Here is a 15,150-nt window from a genome sequence, read left to right as displayed (position 1 = left end):
CAAAACCAGATCTAACAGTAGTCACAGTACAACTCCAACCTCCTCGTTTGTTAACTTGCCGTTGTTCTGATGTAGATTCAGCCTCTCTAGCAGAAGGAAAATCCATGTCAATAATAGACTTTGAAACTCAAAGTACAAACTAAATGAAATCCTTCTCAAGTGTGTTTCTGCTTCCACAATAATAATAAAGAATTCTACTTAAATGAGTGTCAAAAGGGATACTTATTGTAGATTACATGAGGAGCCAATGACTGTTTTTACCTAATAGAAAACAACAGGTAGAGAATCTTGTGTCAATAAAATCAATCCTTGGTGATTCAGAAATGGACGATGAACTACACGTAGATTAAACTAAACACTAATTCGAATTTTGAACTGACCCTAGACTACCAGTGTGACACTTGATGTTGGTTGTGTTGCCAAAGTTACAACAGACTTGCTGCTACATTGGTACTCCACATAAACAAAGTCAATCATTGCTGCTAAACTGGTAATCCACACGAACAAAGTCAATCAGCCATGTACCAAATGTATCTCTGAATTGTAAGTGCGCGAAGGACACAGAACCTACTACGAAAACATAAGTGCCGAGTCATCTAATTCATACAACTTAGTCTAAGGTGATAAGAGTAATGGTAAATAGCCATTGCTGGGAGATGTGATTTATTGTTGCATACTGCATTGTACATGAACATTTTACAAATGCTTATAATATATAAACATCAATTTATATATATCTACATGGGAGCATTTCAGAAAACACATGGTGAGCATGAGTGTCGCACAAACCTATAGCTTTCTAGATTTCCATGTCTCATACATGGTGGTGGGCAGAAGCTGCAGCATGTTACTCCTTAGCTTGGGGGCCCTGGTCATGGAAGACCCTGCTGGCCAGGGGGCAAGGGGGCAACGGCCAGCAACACCCACGTAAACTTGTAGCTTTGCATCAAGGCGGCCTCTCATGCCAACTACAACAGCAAATTTTACAGAGTTGGAAGCGGGTAGTGGAGGCTTACTCACATCAATCAGAAAAAAGGACAGAGGACGTCGGATCTTGATGATGGGTGGCTGGGACCGAGGACGAGCCTGGACGACCTGAGGCAGCAGCACAATAGCTCTGTCATGCTGGCGTCCGGCCGTTGATCCCTGGCACCACGGTAAGAAGGCAGGAAGGAGAGGGAGCTCCCAAAGGGCGACGGCGACCCGAGATCCCTTGCGTCGGCAGGGCCGTCGACCTTCACGAACCAGAAGTGATGGAGAAGCAGCATAGTAGTACAGGTCAATGTTTGAATGGATACTACTGAATATGCCCCGGGAATCCAAAGAAAATAAGACATTGCCAAACAGCATATACAGGTTGACAGCACATAGGGACGTATTCAAGAAATCAAGCATGTGCTTTTCTTAGAGCTAGTAAATTAGTGATGTTATTCTCCGTACCAAAATTCTGATTAGCAAAAGTATTGGGCTAGCTGAGAAAATGGAGATTGTTTAACAAATAGTAGCATTATACATGTAATTTAATAAACATATGTTGCAACAGCATTGCTTCTCATAGCATCACCAGATTGGTGCATGCGCTTAGTTAGATAGTGGCGGTGTTTGTCTGTCTTTCAATCAATATACGGAAAATGCTTACAATTAGCATGAAGGGAAATACTCACGTCAAAATCCCATTCACTATAGAGGTCAGGATCATCTACATTCCCCCATATGTATGCATAGGCCATCATTGTATCCGCCGAATCCTGCAAATCCGAAGTACTCAATCCTCTTTCCGTGGAACAGTCTAGTGAAGAATTTCTATCTTAAGTGCCAAACGAAAAGTGGTCTTTCATGATAGAACAAAACCAATTGATAGCAGTTCTATCTGTGTGCCCCAAATAAGAAGGCTCAATCATGAAAAGGGGTGTCAGGATAACTGATTTGAACTAAACATTTCACTGAATTTTGCAGGTCATCATAAATCCGGCTACCCTGAGCTGAAGCAGAGACCTAGGCCAGCGAATGGACTTACAGTCAGTGAGATGCCAACAACTTCCCTCACATACTGTTCATCTTCAAATGTGTCCAGCACATTGAACTCCCCATCAGTGATCCCCTTCCAAACCTAGACACATGAACAGATTGTCACTCGTTCCGCACTTCAACTGTTCCATACTGACAGTACTCGCCATTGTTCACATCTTAACTTGCAGTGGACAAAATAAGAAATTAACAGCAAGTATACGGGATGTGTGCGCGTGGGATTGCACGCACCTTTCCGGGGACTTTGTTGCCGTCGACGGGGAGCATCGCTGGGTATACGCGGCCCCTGATGTTGAGCCTCTGGCTGCGACAAAAGCAACATGAGAATAGCGACATGGGGCGCAGAGGGAGAGGGAGAACACATGACGAACACCGGGAGGAGTGGACACTCACCTGGGCGAGAACCACCGCGAAGGACATCCCCGGCGACAGTGCGAGGTCCTGCACGTCGTCATCGGCGTCCTTACCGTCACCTTCGCCGCCCTCTCCTCTCCGAGCGAACAACAGTCGCCGACGCCGCCGCAGGTGAATCCCCTTCCGCGGTCGGGAGCGCCGGGAGGCCGAGTCAGTCGAGGACGCGGAGGAGGAGGCCCTGTTGGCCTCCGGGGAGTCACCGGCGATGTGGGCGGCCCCGTCCATCGAAAGGGGGCCCGCTGGAGTTGAAGCCCTGCCGCTGGACCTCCTCCCGCGCCTTGTAGATCGCCTCCATGTCGTCCCCAAAACATAATCCGGCCCCTACCTCGCCTCCTCGACTGGATCTGGCCAGAGATTGCCGCCGCCGCGCCCAACATCGTCTGCATCGCAGCCCCATCTCGCTCGGAACCGGCGAGGAACGCCGCTGCCATGTACTTGGAGTTGAAGCTCCGCCGCTGGACCTGCTCCCGCGCCTCCTAGATCGCCTCGGCCTCGCCTCCTCGACCGGATCGCCTCGGCCTCGCCTCCTCGACCGGATCGCCTCGGCCTCGCCTCCTCGACCGGATCTCGCCGGAGATCGCAGCCCCCGCGCCGGGCATCGTCTGTATCGCGGCCAGCCTCAACCTCCAGCTCGTCTCGCTCGCCAGCAATTGAATAACAAAACGCAGGGTCCTTTTTGTAAGAACGACGTATATCATATATCCACTTAAAAAGGGATTGCGGGTTGAATACCAGAAACAATAGGGACTATTTTGCAAAATCGCTAGCAACAACGGACGAGGAAACCCAATTTTCTTTATTATTAGGTAAAGATTAGGACCTCGATCCATTCCCAAAAAGTCTTGTCATAGCTAGCTAAAGTACAGCCAAGATGAGATGATGCCACTTGACCTGCAGGCTTCCTTAATTAATTAGCAGGACCTTGATCAATCCACAAGTCTTCTTGCTCCTAAATGTCAACTGCAGGCTAGACCAATTAATCTAATCTGCCACCATGCATGGTTACCGCATGAATATGGAAGGGGAGGTTAACATGTACTCCCTTCATCCCATAATGTAAGATGTTTTTTAACATTACACTAGTGTTAAAAAATGTCTTACATTATGATACGAAGAGAGTACTATTTGTGAGCTAGTGCTCTCTATTATCAAAGCTAATTCTTGGAATCATTTGCGGCAATAGGTTGGTCATACGTACTATAAGCATATATCGTGCATATATATAGTGTTTAGATGAGGTGCTCGATGTCTGAAACAGCCTAGCAATAAAACTCTTCAATGCATAGGTGATAATTGTATGAAAGAGCTTATCAACTTTCTTTATTTAATTTTTTAGCAACCAAAATCTGTTATGTAGGTCCATATGTTTGGACTCGTTCTTTCTGGGTTAGCAAAGTGATCTCTCTTCATCTTAATTACTTTGCCATGTCATCTTTTTGTCTATGAGGGTGCTTGGATCCAAGGGACTATTTTTAGTCTGACTAAAAATAGTCTCTTTTAGAGGCTAAAGTTCCAAGCACCCCTGACTAAAGAGAGGCTAGGAGTAGTTTTGAGGCTAAAATTTTTTAGTCATAGGAAACCTACTAAAATATGTATTAGCCCTCTCTCTCATTATTTAATGTCTCTCCTTTAACACATGCGAGTTCTGGATTGGAGGGTTTGGAGGATAATAAATGCTCAATAACTTGATTTTAGTCTCTTTAGTATTTGGATCCAAGCATGGGTGAGGCTAGCAAGTTTTAGTCCCACTACTTTTAGTCATGAGACTAAAACGTATCCAAGCACCCTCTGTGTTATTTTTAGCACCGTGAAACGTTTGGGGAAGTGCCTAAGCATCACTGTACTTTTGATGCATTTAAGTGCTCTACTAAAATAACGCAATCTAATTTGGAATTTCTAATGTCATGAAATTCCTCCACAAAATAAAATAAAAATTATAACATGAAATCCAACAATTACAACAACAATAACTATGATTGGTCAAACTGTGCTGTGTTATTGCTGCATTATAAATAGAGCTATACGGAACATCGATCGATGGGTGACAGGCAGCAATAGCACTACTCTACTGCTACTAGTTTGTTCCTCCATATCCATCTCACAAGAGGTTTTGACCGATCGAGATTCATATAGAAATATGGCTAGGACCGTGCTAGATGGTGAGCTGTCGGTGCGCCGGGGCACGGCATCGCTGTTGGCGCCGGCGCGGCTAACGCCGCGGGAGAGCAAGCCGCTGTCGGACATCGACGACCAGGCGGTGTTGCGGTGCTACACCACAATGATCCACCTCTACCGAGGCCACCCTTCCAAGCGATTCATTGACCCGGCGGCGGCGGTGCGAGCCGCGCTGGCGGAGGCGCTGGTGCATTACTACCCGCTGGCCGGCCGGCTGCGCGCGGAAGCAGGCGGGAAGCTGCTTGTGGACTGCGCCGGGCAGGGCATCGTGTTCGCGGAGGCGGACGCCAACATCGCCGTCGACGATCTCGGTGACGTGCGGTACCCGCCGTTCCCGCGCTCCGAGAAGTTCATCTACGACGATCATGTCTACAGAGCGCCCCCGGCCGGCGTGCCGCTATCCTTGCCCGCAATCATCGACAAGCCCTTGATGTTTGTCCAGGTGACTCGCCTCAAGTGCGGAGGCTTCACCGTGTCCCAGCAGAACGCTCACTGCATCTGCGACGGCCCCGGCTTGGCGCAGTTCTGGAAGGCAGTAGGAGAGCTCGCCCGCGGCGCCGGCACGCCGTCCGTGCCGCCGGTCTGGGCCAGGGAGATCATCAACGCGCGGCTGCCACCTCGCCCTTCCTTCGCTCACCACGAGTACCGGGAGCCAGCAGACGGGCGCGACCGGTTCGAGTCCACGCCACCGGACGACATGGCGCGCGTCCAGTTCTCCTTCGGGCCCGACGCTATCGCCGCGCTGCGTGGTCGGCTGGCGCCGGGAGCTGCATCGGCGTCCCAGTTGGACCTGGTGGTGGCCTGTGTGTGGAGAAGCCGCACGGCGGCGCTCGGTTACGAGCCCGGGGACGAGGTGCGGCTGATGATGGCCGTGAACGCGCGCGGCCGGCGCACGGACGCGTTCGGCGGCGAAATACCCTCCGGCTACTACGGCAACGCGTTCGTCTTCGTGGTGGCGCGCTGCGCCGCCGGGGAGCTGTGCGGCCGTGGCCTGGGCTACGCGGTGGAGCTGATCAGGGAGGCCAAGGCGAGGGTGACGTACGAGTACATGCTGTCGGTGGCTGACCTGATGGTGCTGGAGGGCCGTCCCGTGATCGCGAGGACGCGCTCCTTCGGCGTGTCGGACGTGAGCCATGCCGGGTTCGACGAGGCCGAGTTCGGGTGGGGAAAGCCCGTCTACGCCGGCGTCATCGCGGACGCCCACCGCGGCGGCGCCAGCTTCCTGATGCGGGGCAAGAACGACGGGGGAGAGGACGAGACGTTCGTCGGCATCTACCTCCCGGGAGGCTGCACGGCAAGGTATCGGATGGAGGTGGAGGCACTCACCACCGCAAAGAATTTGGAAGAAGCGTCTTCAGCTCCGCTTGCCTTGCGTGCCCGCTACTAATTTAATCGAGGTGGACGCCGGCCATCACACACAGCAGATTCCAGCTCTCTCCGCACCGGCAAGATATGTTTTCGGTGCATGCGAACAACACCATGGATTTTCATTTTTTTTAGAGTGCGCCAACGGCGTACCATAGCTTATGGATTTTTCATATTCACCAACTTAACTGATGGATAATGCTAACAGGTACTTACACGGAATTACATCATGAGGCTGAAGAAGCAAAGTACTCCCTCCATTGCACAATGTAGTGCACCCGCGCTTTCTGAGATTTAAATTTGACCGTAAATTTAACTATCGAGACCGGTTGCAGCGAGGGCAAATATTATACCACTGAATTAGTATTTTCAATCTGAATTCAATGATATAATTTGTGTCCCCGCCTCAGTCGGTCTTGTAGGTTTAATTTACGGTCAAACTTGAACATTGGAAAGCGCGGGCGCACTACATTGTGGAATGGAGGAAATATGGCGACCATCATCTAAAGCAAAATCATTTCTTTAGACAATAAAGCTAAATCATATATAACGGGTTAAACCGTGTATTGCTTCTCTTTTATCCCATTTAGATACGATTAACTTGACACAAAAGCAGGATGTGTTTCCTTGCAATCTCACTACATCAGAATTATTCACAGTTGACTCTATACCGTGTACTCTCGCATGAGTCCCGTCAATAATAATAAACTAATTTGGAATTCAAAGATGCCACTAAAAATTAGGATTTTCATGTGGTATTTTTGAAGAGGAGTTGTGCTAACAAAAGACAACTTTGCTCGACTGGCAAGGAACTAAGAAGTGTAGTTTTTGTACTCATGACGAGATAATTAAACACCTATTCTTTCAATGCAAGTTTGCACGTTCTATATGGTCAGTCATTCAAATAGCGTCCAATTTGTATCCGCCCACGAGTGTTGCCAATATATATGGACACTGTCTTGACGGTATACCAAATACTTTTAGTATACTAATACAGGTGGGAGCGTCGGTCTTATTATGGTGGCTTTGACTGTGTAGAAAGATTGTGTTTTTAATAGCAAAACATCTGCTCCTATGCAGGTTATTTACCATTGTACGCAGCACTCACTTCGTATGCGGTCTACGCTACATTGAACGGAGTATAAATTGTTGTTCAAGGCGGTATGATGAGGTTGGAGCGGGTGGCCAGGGAGGTTTTTACCCAACATGGATGGTAATATAATCTCCGGATCGGTCCATCTCCTCCGTCGACATTAGTATAGTTTTGGACTCATGTGGCTTTACTGTTGCCAACTTGCCATTCTTTTTTTACATATAATTTGTTAGACTGTTCGTTTAAGGTTGTGTATATTTTAGTCATGCAAAGGTCGGGTGCCATTCATTATGCTTGGTATCCACTTGATGCTACAATCTAAGTTAATAAAGACGCCTTTTATGAAGAAAAAAAACTGTGTATTGCTTCTCCTTTTGAAATGGTGCAACCTACTCTCAGTGGCGTCAAGGCTATGGTTCGCCCATACCAATTCTTATTAGGAATCACCTACAGGCGAGCGAATGGGGCAAGCCCATTACGCACTCGCATAACTCGGTCGTGTGTGGCTACAGGCCTGCTCGCTCTGCTCGAGTTTTTCTTTTTCTTTTGTTTTCCTTTGGTTTTTCATTTTTCTTCTGTTATAGTTTCTTTTTCACATATTTTCTTTGGTTTTATTTCTTCATTACTTTTGGTTTTATTTTGTTTTTTTCTTGTATTCCTTGGTTTAAATCTATTATTTTTGTTTTTCACTGGTTTTATTTTTCTTAACACAAGACTACTTATTCGCAGTATAAAATGTATATTTTTAGCGCACACACGGAACACTTTTTGATGCACTTTGAACATTTTTCAAATACACGATGTATATTTTAGAAAATACTCCCTCCGTTTCTTTTTAGTCCGCATATAAAGTTTGGTCAAAGTCAAGCTTTGTAGAGTTCGACTAACTTTATATTAAAAAATATAAACATTCATAATATGAAATCAATATTATCAGATGCATGATGAAACGTATGTTCATACTATATAGTTTTAGTACTGTAGATGTTCATATTTTTTTATATAAATTTGGTCAAACTTTGTACAGTTTGACTTTGACCAAATCTTATATGCAGACTAAAAAGAAACGGAGGGAGTACATGTTTGAACATTTTTTTAGTACAGAGTAACATTTTTCAACTACATATTGTACATTTTCTTAATGACAATAATCATGTTTACTGGAACACTTTATTTCACTGTATAATCATTTTATTTTAAATCTCATGAACATTTTTTTGAATCGCCGGAGTTTTTCTTTAAAATGTCATGTACCTTTTTTAACGGTCCGAAACATTTATTTTTACATTATGCAAACATTGTATTACATTGTATGCACTCTTTTTGAACATACCACAAAAAAAATTTGAAACTCGTGGACATTTTTTAAAGCAACATAATTTTTTTCTGAATTGTGTTTACATTTGTTTACATTGTATAAACACTTTCGTAAATTTTGTTAAATGCATGATACTTTTATATGTGACAAACATTTTTCATACGCATGATTAACATTTTCTTATACACGTTTAGCATTTGTGAAATACATGATTAGCATGTTCCCCAAAATTTATGTAAATTCTTTTTTGTAATTAATATATATAGTAAATGATGAAACAAAAAAATGTAAACAGAAATGTGAAAAAAAGATGGAAGGTAAAAAGAAAAAAGAAAACATGAGTGACCTCAGCGTGACGCAACCATGTGCTTATCAGGCGCCAAGCAACGGCTCTTATAGAGAATCTACGCTAGGAATCACAATGGGCAGCACATTGCCGCGCCCCAGCGGCGGAGCTACTGGAAGCAAGACTTGGTCGTGGCAGAACTAAAACCAAAGGAGGAGGAGGATTCAAGAAAATTGAATTTATGTTTATGCCTTTTTATTATGATGAACTGATGTGTTTTACTATTCTGAACTAGTGTGTTATTGTATTTTCAACTTAATGTACATCTCCGCCTTTGGTTAGTACCTTGTAAACTCATTATCTTTCCCGTTTCCCTTAGCAAAGCCCTAGCTGTAAAGGGGGCAACAGATGTCACGCATAAAAGGAAGAAGGAGGGTCATCATGTTGCAGGATTGATGGGGACGACAAGTAATCCTCATCATTTCGCCGGTGGCGGCGGCATCATAACGGGCGGGCGACGGTGTCGACATGGGCTGTGGCAAAGAGGGGAGTGAATGCAAGATCCTCCGTTATGGCTCTAGGGCGCAGCTATGGCAGATCTCGTGTGGGTGCTCTGGATCAGCGTGTGCGGCGCTTTGCATCAGCGACAGAATGATGTGGCCTCCCACACCGTCAACAGCCTACTCTGGTGGTATGGCGGGATCCTAACGGTGGTAGCACCGTCATGGCTTTGGATGTGCGTTGTTGGTTCGCGGCGACAGATAGGCCGCTCCCGTGGGGCATCCTCAAGAGGATTGCGGCACGCCGATGCCCATAGGCATCGCCGCTGTTAGCGCCAAAGCCTGGTCCCTTTCACTCGGCAACTCACCCATGCTACCATGAGGCACCCAGGACAACCACGCCGGGTACAAGCCTCCAGATCTGGATATGGGCATCGCCACTGCCAATGACAAAGAGCGAGCTTGAGCTACCAGCTGCTACACCCCTCGCCGCCCAGATGACCAAGAGGCATAGCCACCACTGCCATGGTGCCCGTCGCCCGTCGGAGAGCCAGCCATGTGGACCACCATCCAGGGCCACCGACGTCGATCCGTCGAACGACATAGGCGCACCAAGGGAGCCTAACTCAGACCGACACCACTAACGAGTAGCAGGCTGGGAAAGCACAACGCGAAGGCTTTGCACTAGCGCGAACAAGTCGGCCTCTTGTGCTTGTGCGCCGCAGAACGTTGTCCCCCACAACGAATAGGATCCACACTCCCGCCCAAGCCAGCCCGCTTGAATGCCAGTGACCTGGATCGCGCCGTGCCGCCAATCCATAGCACCCGTGCCACCCCATTGCCATCCAAAGGACCCACCCAAGCAGCGCCAGCTCGCCGGGCCTGCGGCACCCTGCCATAACCGCACCACCGCCGCGCGCCCACCACCCACCATGACGCATCACGCCCCGCGCCGAGCCCGCGGCACCCTGCCAGAACCGCACCGCCGCCGCACACCACGACGCAGCACGCCCCGCGCCACACGTCAGGTGCAAGTCCAGATCCGGCCTCGCATGGCAAAGATATGGACCTCACAAAATCATTTAGAAACAAGGCTGTCGCCCGGCTTTATAAATGAAGCCCTTGACTTCAGATTCAGAATTTGACTGCGATTGTATATAACCTCATGAGCAGATTGCACACCATGCATCCACCCCAGGTACTACTAGTTGCCTACAAGTAGAAATCCAGCTCCAGAAGATTTTACCTAATTACCAAGTACCAATCCAGTAAAAATCTATCACACGGGAAGTGCATCCCGTAAATACTTTGACCTCGGTCCCAGTCCCAACAAACAAAAACAGAGCCGAGGCCGTCTCGCTCACCAGATGCGGTGTCCGCCGCTGCAGCTCCAGGGCTCGAAACAGACGGGACAGGTGGGCGGCGGCGGCGGCGGCGTGGTCACTGCGGCATGGTCGCCCTCCCCAACGGCCGCATCCTCCATCTCCATCTCCTTGGTCGCGGAACCCTAACTGCCGAACCGGATGTGGTTTGAGGAGGCATCGGGAGAGAGCGGGAAGGGGAATGGAATTGGGAATTAGGAGTCACCGCGGAAAGAAAAGGCCTGAAGGGTTTTGCCATTTTATTTTTTATTTTATTTTTTTTAGGGGTAGAACACACTTTATTTGATTATAAACCACAGTTTGTGGGATACAATTTGCATGGAGATGAACAAGCCATAAGTGACGCCCCTGCTGGAGAGAAAGAGAGGATCTAGCTATATTGTGAGCATCATCGTTCGACGCTCGCCCCTCGAAAACAAATTTACAATTAAACGCAGAGGCTCGCATGCCAATCTCTATTAAGATCGCGCCATACCTGCCTATATAACCCTTGTTTATATCATTGACCACCTGCTGGGAATCTGAAGCTATAATAAAATCATGGATATGCAAGTCTTCAGCCAGTGACATCGCCTCTCTGCAGGCAATTGCTTCTAGAGTACCAACATCATCGGCACCTCGGACCACCAGAACTGAGCTGCCCAGGTAGTGTCCATTGTCATCTCTGCAGATCGCTGCCGTTGTACCTCCTCTGTTAAAACACATCACGCCGGCGTCAACATGGATCTTGGCAAAGCCTGTTGGCGGTGCCTTCGACCGAACTGTGGATGCAAGATTGGTCTGCCTAGTTCTCGCCCCGCCCATAGGCTTGCTGACACTCAAACTCTGCAACTCACTTATGAATCTCTCAACAAAGCCGTGGGTAGCATATGGACTCTGGAAATTTCCCTCATGAATTGCTCGGTCAAATTTTCTGTTTTGATGAATGGGAAGAAGCTGGAGCAATTCTTACCCACACGAGGTATAAGACACAGGGACCCTATATCCCCATACTTGTTCTTAATAGCAGCAGAGGGCCTTTTGTGCCCGTTGAAATCAAAAAGCGAGTCATCAAATCTTCATGGCTTAACGGTGGCACCTTCGGCGCCGTCAGTGAACCATTTGCTTTTCGCAGATGACAGCCTGCTGTTTATTAAGGCCAATAGTATGGGTGCTACGGAGGTGCACCAAGTCTTGGATGTTTATTGTCAAGCTTCTGGGCAGCGCATAAATTATGACAAGTCCTCGCTCTTCTTCAGCAAGGGAGTTCTTGACAGTATACGCCAGCAAATTAAAGGGATACTCCAGGTACCAAATGAAACTTTGAATGAAAAATACCTTGATATGCCGAGTGATATTGGTACGTCCAAAAACGGAGCCTTCAAATATTTGAAAGACAGGTTGTGGAACAAAGTCCAAGGTTGGATAGAGAAAAATTTGTCCATGGCAGGAAAGGAAGTTTTGGTCAAGGCTGTAGCCCAAGCTGTCCCGGTTTATTCTATGTCATGCTTCAAATTGCCAAGAGGTTTGTGTGAGCATTTGAACATGTTGATTCGGAAATTTTGGTGGGAAAGCAAGGATGGGCAACGCAAGCCAAGCTGGGTGTCTTGGAAGGCAACGACACAGCCCAAGAATATGGGTGGTTTGGGCTTTAAAGATTTTGAGCTCTTTAACTTGGCGATGCTAGCAAAGCAAGCATGGAGGATCTTGCAAAACTCGGAGTCTCTTAGTGCTCGCATTTTAAGGAGTATATACTTCCCAACTACGTCGTTTCTGGATGCTTTGTTGGGAAGCCATCCTAGCCAAATTTGGTGAGCTGTTATAGAAGGCAAAGAGGTCTTGAAGCAAGGACTGGTCAGACGGATTGGCAATGGAGAGACCGCGAACATTTGGAACGATAACTGGCTGCCTCGTACGGAAATGATGCGCCAGTACGGGAGTAGGATAACACACCCGCCTGTACATGTATCAGAACTCATTGATGCTACCTCAGCGACATGGGGCAGGGAGAGGTTAGAACAGGTACTCATGCCTATGGATGTTCCTATCATTCTGAGAATACCCTTATGCACAAGAAATATTGCCGACATCTGGTCCTGGCATTATGAGAAGTCTGGAATATTCACGGTCCGGTCTGCCTATGCTATGTTGGTCTCCACTAGGAGGAGGAGAAAGGCCTGGTTGGAGGAAACAACCGGTTCATCAAGTACGGACTCAGAAGGATCAGCATGGAAGTACTTGTGGAAAGTGCAAGTGCCGAGCAAAGTACGTATGTTTCTGTGGAGACTTGCAAAACAATCATTGCCTACAGAGGATGTAAGATCACACAGAAATATGTCTACAACTAGTTCATGTGGTCTATGTGGTGCGCCGGATTCATGGCGCCACTCATTGCTGGAGTGCACCTCCGCGAGGTGTGTTTGGGCCCTGGCAGATATAGATCAAGCGGAACAGCTGAGTGTCCACGGAGCCGAGTGCCAAACTTTGGCTCTTCTCAATGATGAAAGTGTTATCGCATGCATCTTTTGTTAAGTTAGCAGTTACATTATGGGCGATTTGGTGGGCTCGCCGGCAATATTTTATTTTGATAGAGAAAAGGGTTTTGCTATCTGCCGTGCCGCGTCAAGGCGCTGTTTACGGCCTTATTCATACTCGCCGCCTATGCTATGGGCCAGCCCATGTAACCTCCGGCCGGTCCTTGTGGTTTTTTCTGCTGCGGGTTTCTATGCATTTATTTGACCGGGCTTTCATCCTTTATTTTTAGTTTATCCCTTTATTCTTTTGTGTTTTCACTTTTTTCAATATTTTTCAAATCCGTATATTCTTAAAATTCATCAACTTTTTAAAAGTTCATGAACATTTTTCTAACGTGTGACCTTTTTCAAATTCATGAACCTTTTCCAGATCCATACAATTCATGAGTTCTTTGTAAAAATTCATGATTTTTTTAATTCATGAACATTTTCATTATTTTTTAAGAAAAGTCAACACTCAATTGGTCAATGATCAATCGAGCAAGGGACGATTGAGCGAGTGAACTGGGGAAGCTCGCGTTGTTGGGCTGGTCCACACGGGGTGATGCTTAGAGCATCTACAGCCAGACTCCTCAAATTGACCGGGCGGGCGCAAGACCGCTGATCGGACAGGAGAGAAGCAAAAAATTGACCCAGCCGGACCCCTAAAGCCTCTTTAAATGCCCGGGCTATCTGGCAGCCTTCATATTCATTTCATATATGAGCTAAGTATGAGGAGTGCCCGGGCGTGTTTGTGTCCGCCACATAAGATTGGACCCACCATAGATCATCTTTTTCTATTTCATTATTTTTTTTCTTTCTCTCTCCTTATAGGGAGTCAAAGCGAGCACGCCGGAACACTGACCAGGCGCGTCCGCGGACATTTGGAAAACCAAATTTGTTTAGTCAAGCTGTAGATGCCCTTATGCACTAATTTGGAGAACTCCCATGGTTTCCATGTGGGGGACAAGAAAGTGGTGGGCTCGTTACCCATTCCACTCGACGCGACAGGCCCACGCCCAACCTATCGGATCGAGCGCAAATATGTCCATCGAGCTAAATCCGATTCGGCGCCATCTGCGCCTGCTATAGTACAATTCACCTTCTCCGCTGGACCGGTCCATCTAGCTTTTTTCTCTGTTTTTTCTAACCACAAAAAAGGAGTGCTAGTGCTGCAACCTGAACAGGGACGTCCTGCCTAGTTGTTAGCTGCAGTAACCACCCTGTCATCCCAACTAGACGTGCTAACTTTCATATTTTTGTGTCTTTTATTCGTTATTTTTTTTCTTCTGTTTTTTTCTTTTTTCTTTCTCTTCTTCCCCAGTTCGATAAACTTTTTTCAAATTCATGAACTTTGTCCTTCAAAATTGATGAACTTTTATCAAATTCGATGAACTTTTTTCCAAATCTTATGAACTTTTTCAAACTTGATGATTTTTTTTCCAAATTCGATGAACTATTTTTCAAATTTGATGATTTTTTTTCAAATTTCATGAACTTTTTTCAACATTGGTGAACTTATTTTAAAATCGATGAACTAGTTTTTAAATCATTGAACTTTTTATTCAAAATTGATGAATTTTTTGCAAATTTCGTGAACTTTTTCAAAATTGATGAATTATTTCTAATGAACTTTTTTTTGTGAATTTAGAAGTTTTTTATGAACTTTTATGAAAAAGTCAACAGTCAACAACCTGAGCAGTGGTCTATGCTGGTGGCGAAAGGTCAACGAGCATCGTTTTTATAAATTTCCAAATGTTCTGGTTTGGTAATACTCCGAACGACCAGACGCCCCTTCGATCTTCTTCACCTATGATGCGTGCAGCCGCTCGATAGTTCCTTTGACTATCACGCACGACAAGAAGAAAGCGCTCCCGCGAGCGACCGGAACGCCCGCCGTCGCCCCTCCCGTGAGCGCCGTCGGCGGCCGCCGCCTCCCTCCGACCCCGATAGCCCCCAATCGAGACCCTCATCATTTCCCCTCTTCCCCGGGCTCGATTTCGTCTCCATCCAAGCGATGTTCTGCTTCGTCCGCACCATGGCTGCCATGGCCGAGCTCGGCGAGCTTCGGCTGTGAGAGGAAGAGAAGCGGGAGAG

At 46.9% G+C, this 15,150-nt stretch overlaps 2 protein-coding genes across 2 annotated transcripts; one reads left to right on the top strand and one right to left on the bottom strand.

Moving 5' to 3' along the window:
• Positions 1-663: 663 nt before the first annotated feature.
• LOC119298556 lies at positions 664-2,690 on the bottom strand. Its single transcript, XM_037575913.1, has 5 exons — positions 2,422-2,690; positions 2,260-2,332; positions 2,018-2,110; positions 1,665-1,748; positions 664-1,235 (listed from the first exon to the last, which is right to left on the bottom strand). The coding sequence occupies exons 1-5, from the start codon at positions 2,481-2,483 to the stop codon at positions 1,026-1,028; spliced, it is 522 nt and encodes a 173-aa protein (XP_037431810.1). The 5' UTR covers positions 2,484-2,690; the 3' UTR covers positions 664-1,025.
• Positions 2,691-4,478: 1,788 nt separating this feature from the next.
• On the top strand, positions 4,479-6,089 carry LOC119298555 (benzyl alcohol O-benzoyltransferase-like). The gene has a single exon (XM_037575912.1). It carries the CDS (start codon positions 4,580-4,582, stop codon positions 6,002-6,004), a length of 1,425 nt encoding a protein of 474 aa, XP_037431809.1. The 5' UTR covers positions 4,479-4,579; the 3' UTR covers positions 6,005-6,089.
• Positions 6,090-15,150: the final 9,061 nt, after the last annotated feature.

The sequence above is a fragment of the Triticum dicoccoides genome, chromosome 5A (assembly GCF_002162155.2).
Source record: "Triticum dicoccoides isolate Atlit2015 ecotype Zavitan chromosome 5A, WEW_v2.0, whole genome shotgun sequence".
Taxonomy (NCBI): Eukaryota; Viridiplantae; Streptophyta; class Magnoliopsida; order Poales; family Poaceae; genus Triticum; species Triticum dicoccoides.
The sequence above is the reverse complement of the archived record's forward strand: the minus strand, read 5'-3'. Positions and strand labels throughout refer to the sequence as shown.

Bases quoted from the DNA above. Each gene is read 5' to 3' on its own strand.
- LOC119298556 (XM_037575913.1), bottom strand. From the start codon at position 2,483: ATGACGACGTGCAGGACCTCGCACTGTCGCCGGGGATGTCCTTCGCGG. The intron at 2,111-2,259 runs GTGCGTGCAATC...TCATGTGTCTAG, and splicing joins GCAACAAAGTCCCCGGAAAG to GTTTGGAAGGGGATCACTGA. The intron at 1,749-2,017 runs GTAAGTCCATTC...TCGGATTTGCAG, and splicing joins TTGTTGGCATCTCACTGACT to GATTCGGCGGATACAATGAT.
- LOC119298555 (XM_037575912.1), top strand. From the start codon at position 4,580: ATGGCTAGGACCGTGCTAGATGGTGAGCTGTCGGTGCGCCGGGGCACG.